Below are 15304 nucleotides of genomic sequence, written 5' to 3' on the forward strand. Positions count from 1 at the left end.
TTAATTGAAATTTAAAAACAACGACTATTTTATTTTTATTTTATTTTTTTTAGATAATAATTTCAGCTGTGTCTAGTGTGCCTTTTTTTTTTTTTTTTTTACTGCCGAGTGATGCGCTTTACAAAAGCTTACCATCTTTTAATGCAGCGCTTCTTTGTGATGTAAATGTGTGTTGGCGCTTTCATATATTTAGCCTCTGTCGCCATCTAGAGCCAGTCGAGGGTAGCGTCTGGTCAAACAGGCGCTGCTAACAACAACGTGTACTTGCTGTATGACGTAGTCCAGTCCATTATTTCAGAGAGACACTACGCGTGTTTATTTTTAATTATTTAATTTAATTTAATTTAATTTAATTTAATTTAATTTAATTTAATTTAATTTAACTGATGTATTTAGATAACTCTGGTCGATACTATTCCCACACTCCACTTTAGTCGGTGGTGGCGGTATTTCACCTCAATGCGGGTTGCCACGTACCATAAAACGGCGAAGAAGAAGAACCGGGTGGTTGCGCGAACACCTCCCAACCAGATGGTGGCGGTAGCGCATTCTAAACGAGAGGAACCGTCGACCGTTTAAATGGTCTTTGTTTTGGTTGGATCATTCCAGCCCCGTCTGCCTTTTCTCTCTCTCTCCTTTTTTAATCAAAGAACAAAATGTATGCAAGGTAGGTTAGTTTGATCTTATATGTTCATGTGTAGGAAATGCATCGTCTTCTCTCCACGTCCGAGATTTGCTGCTGCGGGACCGATGATTGTTGTTGTTAGCTGAATGTTCGTCCACAGCTCCTATCATCTTTGTGCCAGCAGTCAATGAAGTGTTAACGTGCTTGAATGTCCACAGCTCCTGTTTCCTCATGTGTAGACAGACATGCTCCATCTAGTAGCATAGTAAATATTCATGTTATTCAAGTAAGTCAACTGAAAAGATGGAGGAAAACCACTACACGTCGTCACTGACGGTTCCTACGGATTATTTTCAGCAGTGGTGAGTGAGTTGGTGATGGAGGTGATGCCAGGTCTTACATTTTTTTTAATGCATGGGATGGAGGAGCACACATCCTTTGACATATCATATCTCATGCATTTTATACTTCGCCTTGTAGCAAGTGATACCAGTAATTATTAATGGTGATGAAATGTTCCTGTAAATGGAGACAAATGGCCATTAATAGCTCTACACATCTACACACCCGGTGTTGTGTCTCAATAAATGTAATAATTCACTTTATATATTGGGCCAGTAAAAAATCAATCTCAAACTTTAATATCAGATGTTGGAATCAATTTGATTTGTATCGTCTGTCTTTGCTATTTAAAATAGCAGATCAAATATGTCTGTCTTTTGGACTGTTGTATGAGATGTACCGATTTCCGATATGCTGATATATCCTGAGTGCTTGGGTCAATAACAGATATCGGTATCGTTCCTTTTGCCTAACTGCAGAGAAAAATTAATCTCTTCTGCAGTGAAATTAACACAACATTTTTCATACTAATTTTTCAGCAGATTTGGATATAAAATATCCCCATGAGCGTCAAAAGAATAATATCTGCAGGGGGCGCTAGCATAGAAGTCAAGGAGGTAGCAGTTTATTCGGCCAACTTTACTATTCTCTTATTAGAATGTTGGTGTGTTTGGCGATATCCGATAATACATTTTAAAGCCAATATCTGCCGATACTGATATCATACCAATAATATTGTGCATCCCTACAATTCATGGACTGAGTGGGTGATTAATGGAGAAAACTAGAGAAAGCACGCAGACATTGCAAACATTTGCTCAGTGTCAATACACTCTCCTCTCTTGCAAGGTTAACATTTGTTTAATGCACCTGTATTGTCAAAGGCCGACAAATGTGGCCAAGATAGATAGATAAGTTGACAAGTATAAAGGTATATCATACTATGTATATGTATATGTATATATATATATATATATATATATATATATATATATATATATATATACATATATATATATCTATACCTAACCATGACTGTATTAACTCTGAACATATTAAATTATAAACTGAATGCCAATGGAAACTCTATAATAATGGTATAGTAGAATCAGGTGAATTGATAATGATATATTTATGTGCAATTCTAACAATGAGCCTGATGCTGGTTTGCCACATTTAAAGGGATATTACATAACATTGTCACTTGCTACAGACTGCACCTGCAGAGGCTCTTACTCAGCAGATGCACTGCAGGCAGTAAATAAACTCTACATGTGTCTTATATGTAGTTGACTTCATGTTGGTCACAGTCACTGTGTTTTTGCACATCCTGTTGGTTGCTTGTATGTCTTCATTAATTTATAGACACACTTCATGGAGACATGGATCGGTGGAACAAACACATGTTCTAGGTCATGATCTCTCAATCCTGGTCTCGGAGAATCACTGCCCTGCATGTTTTAGATAGTTTAGTTTACCCGATCCAACACACCTGGTTCAAATGAATGGCTTCTGCAGTGCTTACTGGTGAGCTGACCGTCAGGTGTGTTGGAACAGGGAAACATCTAAAACATGCAGGACGGTGGGTCCCCAGGACCAGGATTGAGAAACCCTGTTCTAGGTTACATGTGCACAGACCAGATCGACCTGATGAAATGTAATTCAAACATGTTAACATCAATGCATGTATGTTTTCTCATCTATTTCTTCATGCAATGAGCACCAGAAATAATTTGTCTTTTCTTGTCGTTTGTGGTTCTGTTTTTGTATTGTAGCGTTGATCTCCCTTCACTCTTTTACTATTTGTTCTTCCTCCTCCTCATCATCTTCCCTTCTTTCATGCAACCTCTCCTTTTCTAGGTACCAGTCCAGCCAGCAGCATCCTGAGGCACAGCATGTTATGCCATATCACAACATGGGCTATCACACAGAGGGTCCTAGAGATGAGCCTGTCATGGCTGAGCTGTCCGTCCACCGGGAGCCGTCTTTTTACCAGGAACCTTTTTACCAGAACTGCCAACCAGCCCAGAATCACTATCACGAGCAAATGTACCCCCAGAATGTCACAGAGCAACAGCAGAATCTTACAACTCTGCACCACCCTCAACATGCGATACAGCAGCAGGAGCTGAGCATCCAGCACCAGCCTCAGCCTGCTGGTCCACCTCAAGGTACTTAAGATGTTGATGATGTCACATCTCATCACAGAGTTTAATGTAGCCATACTCATTCAAATATGTAGCAGTTTGGCTTTCAGATCTCGGTCAAAAAAAACAACAGTTTGATGAGGATTCTCCGAAATAATCCAGGAACAAGTTTAAAAGAATTGAAAGCATGAAGAACTTATACCATAATATATATATATATATATATATATATATATATATATATATATATAGCCAGTCAATTGATCTTTGAATCCATATTACGATGACTTGGTTTTGAATCTACCAACAAGCATCCACCTCGTTTTTACGGTCACTGTCATACCTCAAATCGCTCCTCCTCTCTGTCCCAGTTGTGACACCAGTGAAGAAAAAGAGAGGCCGGCCTCCGAAACAGCAAGCCGAGGAGGGCGAGATGCCAGACGAGGAGGAGGATGAGGCTGAGGCCGCCAAGAAGGCGAAGAGGGCTCTCAATCGCTTCAACGGCATGACGGTGGCTGAGGTTATGGCCAGAACCTTGCCAGATGTTATTACCTTCAATCTTGATATTTTGATAGTGAGTTCACAATTTACCTGTTCAGAATTGATGTGTTTGACAGAATGATTATTTACGACTACCTGTGACCCTTACACAAGGTAAAAGTGATGCATTTGAAAAAGCCTAAAGCTGTGTGTAAATGGTGAGAGGTTTCAGTCACACAGAACTGTAGCTTTTAGGACTGCTGCCATGGTAACCCCTTCATGTTTCTCCTCAGATTGGAATTAATCCAGGACTAATGTCAGCCTACAAAGGACACCATTACCCAAACCCAGGAAACCATTTCTGTATGTTGAAATCCAATTTCATTACCGACTACAGTAAATCCATGCCAGTATTCACCCTGTTGGACACAGCGATTGGTCATTCATTGTGAACGTTTTTTTTATGCAGTTTAAAGTCTGATGTTGTAACACTCAATCCATTGAAGCAGCCTTAAAAATGGTGTCTTGGGTTTGAATATTATTGTTTGTATGAACAAGAAAATACATAATAAGTGTAACTCGGCACAATGTTGAAACCATTTGAAGCTTTTAATGGCTCAGTAAAGGGCATTAGCAACATTTTAGGGGCCAATGAAAAATTTGTGAATGTCAAATTGTGATTTATTATGTGTGAGTTTTCTTTTTACCTGACTCTTAATAAGGTTTTAGGTCTAGTTCCTCAAGATTACTATATTTGTTATTACAATGTTTACAGTCTTCTTTATTTAACATAACAGTATCATTTTATACTTTCTGACATTGACATAACTTGTGCTGATTATAGTTTACGGGACAGGGCAGCCAAACATTTGACACTGATGCTGTCATTGGCTGTACCTCAAACTAAGAGGGTCACATGGCAATCCAAATATTTTACTGTTGGCCAAAGCTGTTAGCTTCTCATTACGTCACTAAATTATGGTGGAAGACCACCTTGTCCATCTGTGTGTGTGCCTCTGAAGTTTATGTCGTTTTTGACGGCTTATATTTGCTCGATGGGTTGCTCGATACATTTTGCAACTCTCACTTTCTGTACAGGGAAATGTCTGTTTCTTGCTGGTCTAACTGACGAGCAGCTCAGCTACATGCACGACCAAAGCCTGCCAGAGAATTACAGCATCGGCTTCACCAACATGGTAGAAAGGACCACACCTGGCAGCAAGGACCTTTCCAGGTGGGGGATTGTGGTGTGACCATCCACAATTTCATTGTTTTAGTCGATGAAGAACGTGAGCGCGAATAGGAGCTTCTAATGTCATCAACACGACAGAACTTCTTTGTGAACGACTTTTCTGTGTCTGTTTTAGTAAGGAGATTCGTGAAGGAGGTCGGCAGTTACTGGAAAAGCTGAAGAAATACAAGCCTCTGATAGCAGCTTTTAATGGCAAAGGTATTTAAAGTGTACTTTTGTCTGTTTACATGACCTATTCATGAAGCGTTGGACATATATATATATATACATATATATATATATATATATATATATATATATATATATATATATATATATATATATATATATATATATATATATATATATATTTATTTATTTTGGCAGGTATTTATGAAATATTCTGCAAAGAAACCTTTGGTGTGAAGGCAAAGAATCTTGAGTTTGGTCTGCAGCCCTACAAAATCCCAGAAACTGAAACGGTAGGAGTACAGTACTTTATTCTTTAAAAAATACTTTGCAACACAATAAACAATCTTCATAGCGTACTTTCTTTCTCCAAGGTGTGCTACTTGATGCCCTCATCAAGCCCTCGCTGTGCTCAGTTTCCCCGCGCACAGGATAAGGTCCATTTCTACATCAAGCTGAAGGAACTGAGAGACCAAATTAAAGGCTTGGTACCAAGAGACGAGGTGGAAGAGACACGTTACTCCTTCGATCTGCAACTAGCTAAAGGTAAACCGTTGCCCTAGTTTTCTTAAACTGTACCTCTGAAACAAAAAGTGTTTGTGGATGCACAGCTTTTGGGGTGTTTCTGGAAAAATACACATATTTGTATCTGAATTTAAATCTCACATTATTTCTGATAATTGTATTCTTGCAGAGGATGCTAAGAGGATTGCAATCAAAGAAGAGCAGGTGGATCCAGAATATGAACGCGGTGGTGGTGTAAGGCAAAGCAACAACGTACCCAACTGAAAGAGATAGAGGAGAGGGAGAAAAACAAGCCTTTTTACTGTAGCACAGTGGTAGTGAGGTTACTGGACATTCCAAACAACTGAATTTAGTTGGAGGTATTCTGAAAACTTTAATGTAACTTTTAAGAAATTAACCACCAAGATGGATTACCATTGGTTGAAGAAGTAATCAGATTTTTACTTAAATTAAACAATAAATTAAACACTTCACACTAAAGTCTTGCATTCAGAACCACACGGAAGTAAAATTGTGTACATGTCATATTGGATCATAATGGATTTTCATATAGCTAAATCTAATTATAATCAGGTAATCACACATCCGCATCATTATCCTATAAGATACAAGGAATTTTTATATCGAGATAAAACAATGCCTTCTATCTTAAAGGGTATTGATGTATTTTTAAAAGCATTATCTGCGAAGTTACAGTTTTTAGATAAACATGTCAGAAAATGTAGCCTGAAATGAAAACAGTCATGTACAATTACCTACAAATTGTACTATTTTACTGCACTTCATCGCTGCTGTATTTACTTTCCACCACTGTAACAGATTACCAAAGCAAGGTACAAGTCTGTTTTGTTCTTTCTACTGTAGAGACAGATAAATAATAACCATCAAGAATGGGGGAAAAAAAAATCATGAAAAATGTTAAATGTTACACTTTGCAGCAAAAAACAAAATTAAAAAAAACTGCTGCAGTCCTTTTTAATGTTTTTGCACGTGTTTATGGACTGGCTTCTGCTGGCTGCTTATTTAATTTTTAATGTATCTCTCATCGACACTGCAGTTGGAGGTGTTTGTTGAATAGATACCATTTATAATGGCTACAAGATGCATCCACAAAAATAAGAAACCCTCGGATAAAGAGGAAGAGGAGTTGCACTGTTCCAGAGACGCTGTAAAAAAACCTCACACATTCACAGATAACACAGATGAAGGGCAGATATTTACACGTTCTAACTCCAAAGCAGACTGTGCATGTTTGTGTTTCTTTTAATCACTATTTATTGCATTTTTATGGTATTTGAGTCCAGTGACCTATTTTTGTATTTTGAAAGAATGACACATTTTCTGATTTAGCAGCTGTATAAATATGTATTTGTACTCTAGAATTTATAATCTGTTATTACAGCTATTAAATCTTTTCTAAAGCTGACACATTTCTGTCTGATTGTCTGAAGTCATTCTCATCAACTTCTTAAAAGGTTAACGACTTTGTCAAATGTTGTACATCTCAAAATGAAACACGGCATTGAAAACCAGATTCTCCTATCTCAACACAGAGTCCTTCCAATATAAACACTGATGTAATGAATCCATAACACTACCATCAAAAGTCTTCATGTTTGTTTTGCCATCGTGAGGCCAAGTGACATATTCAAATGTATCCAAGCATGTGGAAATACATTTCCTTTTTCCGAATCTGGTGAAGTTGTTTTTCAGTCCTGAAATAGCTTTACACTACTTTGAAAATGAAACACAAACATTACTTGTTTCATACATTTACTCATGGCTTTCAGCATTTTGTACAGTTTTATTTGTGTGTGTCTGTGTGTGAAATAGGAAAAACTGTAATCAATGGAGAAAAATAAAAGAATGCTGGTACACTGAGACCATACAACCACTAGGTGAAAATTCTCATTTGAAATTATGTGATGAAGTACCTCGCTGGTCAACCATTAGATGTTAGATTAGATCCGTGGTTCTCAAACTGTGGTACGTGTACCACTGGCAAGTACCACGTGGTACTTGGAGGAAAATAATACTGTTCTACCAGGGTATGTGATCAGAATGGAGCAGGGGAGTTTTGACTAAGCATGTGTAGAAAATTATGATAATTAGATTTCTATAAGAAGAGGAAGAGGATGAAAGGGCAAATTATCTTATTGGGAATAAATCTGAAAAATTATTTGCACCACTGTATTTTAACATGATAATGGTGGTATTTCAAGATACTTGTTATTAAAAGTTTAAGAGCCACTGAATTGGATGGATATAGTTTAATGGTTTTAGTACTCCATGCTGAAGAAGTTTACAGGGAAACAACCTTGGTATGCAAAAACAAACAAATAAACAGAGGGAAAACTGCGAACATTACATTGTGGTAGCCAATAGAAAGCAATCACGAGGAGTTTAAAAGTCGAGCAGCTCATACCAATTCAACAATGGGTTATACGTGGTTGTGTTTGGTTGCGATTTGAGAAAGCAGTTTACATTCTGAATGGCACATTCAAATATTTTTTTAAACACGATATTTTAGTATAATCCGCTCTGTAACCTGCTCTTTTTTAAATACATGTTTATTCATTACAGAGAAATAGTTTTCTTTGTACACCCCTATCTCTCCGACATGAGCTTGCCCGGTGTCAGAGTTGAACAGCGGGGCTGTCATGTCTTTGTTGCACCTCTAGAAGACTAGAAGCCTCGCACAGATGGAAAAATAACAAGATATATATATAAAAGAGGCACATTTAAACCTGAACCACAACAGGTACGTTTTGAGTTTGCACATATATATTCTGTGTGTGTGTTTGTTTACAGTTTTCTCCGCGAGAAATCTTAGTGCAGGCGAATCAAACCATTCATCCATGCTAAGTTAGCTGAGCACTTAGCGCCGGGCTAACATTAGCTGCACTTGTGGCACTGCTTGTAAAACAAACTACAATACTAATATTATCAGCCGAGACACGACACATTCGGAGTGGAGATGAAATACAGTTAATCCATCTTTACCCGCCAACAGTGCACTATAAAGCTTTTAGGATACGGCAAACTTAAAACTTTTTAATCTGGGTTGTAGCTCATGTTAGCTAAGCATTGTGTTTCTCTCCATGATTTGGTGTTTTAGATAATATCCCATGTATTTTTCATCATTTTTATGTTTCATCATCGTTTAAGTTATATTTTGTTTTGCCCCCACGTTGTGGTTTCTCTTTTGTTGTTTTTGTAAACAGTTTTGTCGTCAATACGCTGCCACATGCGTTTAGTTTCACACACTGCCAGACTTGATATGCTAAACCAATTGTGCATCACCCCAACACGCAGATTGGCTTATTTAATAAAGTCAAACCACCCCCAAAAGATGGAAGAAAAGCTGAATGGATCACTGCCTGTTGTCTCCCCGGAGTATCTTCACCAGTGGTGAGTCTAGTCTCCCTCCTCACCACCTCAGTGTGTGTCCACACGATATTACACTAGAGCTCTGAATGGCAAAGTGTGATGAAAATGAAATTAAAGCATGTGCACCCAGCTGCTCTTTCAACTCTTTCACCCCTCTTTTTTCAGTTAATGCCATTTAAAAAGTAGCTTTTGTTCTATGATTTACAGTCAGTGTGTGTTTTTTTCATTTAACAGATGGTATGGTATTGCAAACTAAACTTAACACATCTCAACATTGTTGACCGCAAGCTGAACGTGTGGGTGAAAATACACTTCACACATCTGATCCCTTTTTGTTTGATATGAATCATATTGAGTATGGTTGTAAGGATTATTCAGTGAATCGATTATTGCTCTTTAATAATTTAATCGTCAACTATTTTGATAATTGATCAATTGGTTTGAGTGTTTTTTTATCATTAAAACAAGCAGTGGGATTTTTTTGGCCTCTTAATATGTTCTGGTTTTCTTGCTCCGTATAACAAATAAATCATTAAAATGGAATATGTTTGATTCATGGTACAAAACAAGTACTCAATTAATTGAGAAAAATATTGAAATATTGAAAATGATTGTTGCATTCCTAATATTGAGCTTAACCACTTCTTAAAACTGTTACAGTGCTTTACAAGGTTGAGACAATTAAAGCATGCACGTAAGATCGTCTATAAAATACAATGATAAAACAATAGTAATCAATGTATGTGATGCAATCAATAAATACATGTTAACATGTTCAGTCTAACCCTATATGAGGTAATACTGTAAGAGATATTATTTCAACTCTCTGGTTTAATAAATTAATCTTTTAGCCTCTACTAGTAAAAGGCAATTATCATGTTCAGTCCACTTTCATTTGAAAAAAATCACTTCATACACCACAAAATATTTTCAACTGAACAACTAATAACTAGGTAAAGTCCACCAATAAAAAGGAACCCAATGTTTATTTAGGACTCATTGACTTTTGACAAATTTTGAAAAAACAAATTCAATATATTTCCCTTAAAGCATTATCCAGCACAATTTCACATGTCATAATAACGAGTTCCACTTATGTTTGGTCATTTTTCTTCTTCAGGGTTCAGTCTGCGCAGCAGTTCCACGCTCTCCAGGCACAATATTCAGGCTACAACTCCAACCATCAGTATCAATACCCAGAGGTGCAGACAGAAGAGACAGCCATGGCACACATGGCTAACCCAGATGCTATGATGGATCAGCAGGACCCTGCTAACATGACAAAGGGTAGCTAGCGTGTTCACTTATGAATAAAACATGGTCTCTGTATGTGGTACTGGGTTGTGGGTTAAATCGAAAAGTAGTTGATTTGTCAATAAAACTTGAGTTCAAAGTGTGCTGGTTAGTTTGCTTGTTTTCGGAGAGACACTGTTTATACATTAGCAATACAAGGGTTAAATATATTTGGTCTGTTGAAATAGTCTCAAGTAGTATTGTAGCTTTATGTGTAACTCACCATAAAGGCAGTCTGAGAGAAGGGTGACTTGGTTCACACTTTAATATTTTTTCCTTTGTCCTCCTGTAGCTCCAGCTAAAAAGAGGGGCAGACCAGCTCAACCCAAGGAACCCAAGCCGCCCAAACCACCAAAGGTACCTAAGGCCCCTAAGGCTCCTAAAGCCCCAAAGGCACCGAAGGCACCAAAGCCGCCAAAGGACCCAAATGCACCTAAAGCCAAACCTGGTCCAAAACCCAAGAAGAACGCTGAAGCTCAGGCAGATGGCAAGCAGGAAAAGATTGATGAGAGCTTCAAAAAGGTGAAGCGGAAAGTTGACCGCTTTAAGGGAATGTCAGAAGAGGAAGTCATGAAAAAAACCCTACCAGATCTGCTTGATTACAACCTTGATTATGTCATTGTAAGTGTTTTTTTTTCACAATTGAACTGTGCTGTTTGGAATGGATTTGAATTTCTAAGTTTCAATAACATCTGCCATTTTCTTTTAGATTGGTATCAATCCAGGTCTGATGGCAGCTTTCATTGGACGATGGTTCCCGGGACCTGGAAATCATTTTTGTAAGTCTCAAAAATTTGAGCAAAAAAGTTCCTCTGCTAGTCTAGAAAAACAGAGGCTAATATTTGTGTTTCAAGTACTTTAGAATGTAATTGTGCTAAGTGTGCACATACTGCAATTTTAATATAAATACCATGCACAGAAAAGCATCATCACACTATGAGAGTGTTGCTGTGACACTGTTGACTTCAATCAAGGTTCAGAGATGAATGATCAGTAACCTTCTGATTTCAGGGAAGTGTCTCTTTCTGTCTGGATTTACTGAGGAGCAGCTCAACCACATGCATGACGTCACCTTACCAACCAAATACAAAATGGGCTTCACCAACATGGTTGAAAGGGCGACACCAGGGAGTAAAGACCTCTCAAGGTAGAGACATGTGTTACATCAATTTTTTTTTTCACATCTCCCCATTGTAAAAGCTTTGGCAACCAGTGATTTAGGACAAAGATGGAGCATTTAGATTTCGATTACAAAACAGAACATTTGTTGGCTAAATGATAAGTTTTGAGATTTTAGTTGTAACTATATTGGCACTGTTTTTTTTCATCCTAACAGTAAGGAGTTGCGTGAAGGAGGCAAAATTCTCACAGAGAAGTTGAAGAAGTACAAGCCACTTATTGCAGTTTTTAATGGAAAATGTAAGAACTTCTCTATCAAAGCTTGAAGGTTGCAGTCTTTTTAATCACTAAATTGATCAAGCTAACATTCTGTTTTTTTTTCTTTATTTCTCAGGCATCTATGAAATGTTCTGCAGAGAGATGTTTGGTAAAAAACCAACAAAACTTGAATTTGGTTTACAACCTCACAAGATCCCAGACTGTGACGTGGTAAGACATCGAGCACTTCACAACTCCTATAGAATTCTTGGACGTTGAAACATTAGACATGTTTCCATATTGACCTGTCATTTTGTGAATCCACTGCACATTTTATGTCATGATCACACATTATACATACTCTAATTGAACTCACTGCACTGCATCATGTATCAACATTTGTTGAAAAAAATGAACAATATCTCTCATTCTCACTTGAGAATTTAAAAAGGGATTATCCAAGCATTTCTTCCTCTGTCATGCTTAAAAAAAATTTAATGAGAACTGTGTACCAGATGTGGTACACAGTTTTAATCATAATTTCAGTTTTTAAAAACTTAAACTGACCTTTGCGTTCCATGCACAGGCTCTGTATCTGATGCCTTCTTCCAGTGCTCGCTGTGCTCAGTTCCCTCGTGCTCAGGACAAAGTTCACTACTACATCAAACTGAGGGAGCTCAGAGATCAACTCAAGGGTGTGCAGCCCAAAACTGCAGAGATCCAGGAGGTTAACTACACATTTGACCTGAGTTTGGCCAAAGGTATGAACCACTGAAATGACACACACATGTGGACATGTTTTTGTGCCCCGGCAAATATCTTTAGATTTTTCTCAAATATTATGAGTATCATACAGAAGTAAATAAATCGATAAAAATGTGATTCTGTGTGTTTCAGTCCATTGTGTTGTTAACATTTGTATACTGCCAGAACAGGCTTTTACATGTAGTTTGCTCTTACGCTTCCACCCAACAGAGGACGCTAAGAGGATGGCGATAAAGGAGGAGAATTACGATCCAGGTTATGAAGATGCCTATGGAGGAGCATATGCAGAGAGAGGACCCGAGGAAGGCCAGGCAAAGAGCCAGACCAATGGCCACTGCACATTCTCATCTTTAGAAAACACAGGTAGCAACACTGACACCTGCTGGGCACAAGGGGGAAGCAAGGATGCAGCAAATGTGGGTCTGCATTAGTCAACAGTATTAGTATAGTAATAGTATTTATATTTAGCTCTTTGTACCTTAATCCTTTAGTGCTTCCAGTGATGTTATGGCCCTTTTTTTTTTTCTTGAAACCACTTTATTAGTCGAGTATAAAAAAAAAAAAAGGGACACAGTAATTTCAGCTCGTCTTTGTAACAGAGTTGGATGTGATGTTGCGCTTTACCATTATACAGTTCTAGCACTCCTCGGCTCAACTTTTTTGCTTTTCCATTAGCGATAGTACCCAGTGCTTTTTTAGTACCTGCTCTGATGGGGTACTCAGCGAGCTGAGCCTTTCCTAAAATGTGGCGTCGACAGTAGAGCAGAAACGATTAATCGATTTCTAATTGATTGCTAAATTAATCGACAACTATTTTTATAATTGAATAATTGGTTTGAAGTTTTTTCATGATTATAACAAGGTTTCCGATTGTTTAAGCTTCTTAAATGTGAATATTGTCTTCATTTCTTTGCTCTGGATAACGAAAGAAATCATTAAAAGTCAATCATTTTGGTTTGTGGACAAAACAAGACATTTGAGAACATCATCATTTCTAGGTTTGACAAACACCGATCAACATTTTTTAAGGTTTTCTGATATTTTATGAACGATTAATCGAGAAAATAGATTAATCGATTATGAAAATAATCGTTAGTTGCAGCTCTAGTCGACAGACTGTTGGCCACAGATTGGTCAGTCGGTCTGCACTGCATTCTAGAAGTCATGAGTGCGATGTCTGACAAAGACAAACAATGCCGAAACTGTAGATCAGTTAAAAAGACGTAAAGATCCTGAAAACAGGCATTAATCTCCAACATTTAGCAAGGAAATTTCTAATCAATATTTAACAGAGGAGTCTGGTGTATTTTGTGACAGCATTGTGACTGTGACAGACCGAGTCTGGTGTGTCAGGTCATCCAGGAATTATTGAAGTAATCTTTTCAATTAACTGATTCTAATGGTTCAGTACAAAAAGAACTGCTTTGCTCGTCACTAGTTAGTGTTTCTTTGTGTTGCATATAAAATGACGTCGCAGCAGTTTCTCACAGCCATGCTATGATGACCCCACCCACGTTGAGGAGGTACTACGAAGTACTGGAAAACGACGTGTCTGATACCAAACTGTGTAGAGTCGAGCAGAGCAGAGTCATGCTAGAACTGTATAATGGAAAAGTGTTTTAATGGTAAACACAGACGGTGTAAATGTTTTACCGTGTGGTCGTTTTCACAGAAGCACAAATATTATGGCTTACCTCAACTCAGTTTAAACTACACAAGCTTGCACATAATCATTAACACTTATGCTTTGTGCAGTTGTGTTTGATGCGTTGAGTAATTACAGCTATAGTTGACTAGAAACTCTGTCCTAACATCTGTGTGACACAGTGACCACAGTATCTGACCGCTTGCGTGCAGCTGATGTGCTTGTGGTTTGGCTGTCTTTGTTTAGAAGGAGCACCAGAGGCGTCCACATCACAGACGGCAGAAGGCCAGCTTCCAGACGGACAGTGGATGACTCAGTCCTTTGCCGATCAGATCCCGGACATCAGTGGTGCACCAAAGGATGGTAGCATATGAGAAAGTTCGTCTGTGTCCGTGTTCGCCGATGAGCAGACTCTTCCACCATTTCAGTCACCTTTCACCTTTTGTGTCAGGTCTTAGAATATTTTCATTAGTAGTGTCAGGGTGGAATATATAAATACTATATATATGGACTTTTTTTTTTTTTTAGACATGCTGCAGAAGATTTTTTTTCTGCATTTTGTTTGTGATCTTGTATACACGTATGATCTTCTCCATGGTAGTTTTTTTAAATATGTGAAATCAGGGACTTGATAATGATGCTTGACTCTCATTGGAGAAGGCTGTGTATTTAAACATTTTTCCTCTGTACTGTACTGCACTGTGATGCAGCTGTAAACATTCACGTCTACTGTCGGAGCAGTAGATCAAACTCGAGATGTTTATTTTATACGCTTGCTTGACTCATCAGTGTGAGCCTATATGATCCTCCGTGTGAAATGAGGACTTAGCAGGCATGACTATTTTTACATTCATGGTGCTATGGACTGACCACAATGGAATGTGAGCACTCAGTGAAAACCAGACTCATCGGACAAGTTTGAGGCTCCACAGAGGGAACCTGTGGCCACAGGCTTGTTGATGTAATGTTACAAATTTCAACAGGTTTTATTTTAACCTTTATCACTCTCGGCTTTAGGATTTTTAGAATTATGTATTGTACGTTTTAATGGAAATGTCATGCACAAGGAATTTTATGAAACACTTGTCCATTAAAATGTCCTGATGATGCTTCTTCTATAATAATAATTGTTTAAATTTGTTGTATAGGGAAAGGTAATCACAATTCAAGACTTTTTAACGGTTTTATTTTTTCATTAGATGAACATAAGTTGTGGCCAACATGAAAAAGACAAGGCTGATGCATAACAAAGGTTATATGTGATAAAGTCTAATCCAGGATATCAGTAACGAGGT

The 15304-nt window shown here is 37.8% G+C and overlaps 2 protein-coding genes across 4 annotated transcripts; both read left to right on the forward strand.

Annotated features, from left to right (window-relative positions):
• Positions 1 to 567: 567 nt before the first annotated feature.
• tdg.2 (thymine DNA glycosylase, tandem duplicate 2) lies at positions 568 to 6965 on the forward strand. Of its 2 annotated transcripts, XM_044036833.1 has the most exons (10): positions 568 to 667; positions 844 to 987; positions 2828 to 3138; positions 3486 to 3688; positions 3888 to 3957; positions 4693 to 4828; positions 4962 to 5044; positions 5213 to 5307; positions 5389 to 5560; positions 5709 to 6965. In XM_044036833.1, exons 2-10 carry the CDS (start codon positions 929 to 931, stop codon positions 5801 to 5803), a joined length of 1224 nt encoding a protein of 407 aa, XP_043892768.1. In that variant the 5' UTR covers positions 568 to 667; positions 844 to 928; the 3' UTR covers positions 5804 to 6965. The 2 variants fall into 2 exon arrangements, with proteins under 2 accessions (XP_043892768.1, XP_043892769.1); XM_044036834.1 differs by lacking the exon at positions 844 to 987.
• A 1229-nt stretch (positions 6966 to 8194) lies between these two features.
• Positions 8195 to 15130, forward strand: tdg.1 (thymine DNA glycosylase, tandem duplicate 1). 2 transcript variants are annotated; one of them, XM_044036870.1, is made up of 11 exons: positions 8195 to 8300; positions 8855 to 8950; positions 10050 to 10216; positions 10515 to 10843; positions 10932 to 11001; positions 11234 to 11369; positions 11559 to 11641; positions 11736 to 11830; positions 12186 to 12360; positions 12575 to 12727; positions 14256 to 15130. In XM_044036870.1, exons 2-11 carry the CDS (start codon positions 8892 to 8894, stop codon positions 14381 to 14383), a joined length of 1395 nt encoding a protein of 464 aa, XP_043892805.1. In that variant the 5' UTR covers positions 8195 to 8300; positions 8855 to 8891; the 3' UTR covers positions 14384 to 15130. The 2 variants fall into 2 exon arrangements, with proteins under 2 accessions (XP_043892805.1, XP_043892806.1); XM_044036871.1 differs by lacking the exon at positions 8855 to 8950.
• Positions 15131 to 15304: the final 174 nt, after the last annotated feature.

Source organism: Solea senegalensis, linkage group LG10 (assembly GCF_019176455.1).
Source record: "Solea senegalensis isolate Sse05_10M linkage group LG10, IFAPA_SoseM_1, whole genome shotgun sequence".
In the NCBI taxonomy this organism is placed as follows: domain Eukaryota; kingdom Metazoa; phylum Chordata; class Actinopteri; order Pleuronectiformes; family Soleidae; genus Solea; species Solea senegalensis.

What these genes read in the sequence shown, in the direction of transcription:
- tdg.2 (XM_044036833.1), top strand. Translation starts at nt 929, where the DNA reads ATGGAGGAAAACCACTACACGTCGTCACTGACGGTTCCTACGGATTAT. An exon ending in GCCTGCTGGTCCACCTCAAG is followed by an intron (nt 3,139 to 3,485) that starts GTACTTAAGATG and finishes TCTCTGTCCCAG; the next exon opens with TTGTGACACCAGTGAAGAAA. An exon ending in CGATCTGCAACTAGCTAAAG is followed by an intron (nt 5,561 to 5,708) that starts GTAAACCGTTGC and finishes GTATTCTTGCAG; the next exon opens with AGGATGCTAAGAGGATTGCA.
- tdg.1 (XM_044036870.1), top strand. Translation starts at nt 8,892, where the DNA reads ATGGAAGAAAAGCTGAATGGATCACTGCCTGTTGTCTCCCCGGAGTAT. An exon ending in CCCTGCTAACATGACAAAGG is followed by an intron (nt 10,217 to 10,514) that starts GTAGCTAGCGTG and finishes GTCCTCCTGTAG; the next exon opens with CTCCAGCTAAAAAGAGGGGC. An exon ending in GGGAGTAAAGACCTCTCAAG is followed by an intron (nt 11,370 to 11,558) that starts GTAGAGACATGT and finishes TCATCCTAACAG; the next exon opens with TAAGGAGTTGCGTGAAGGAG.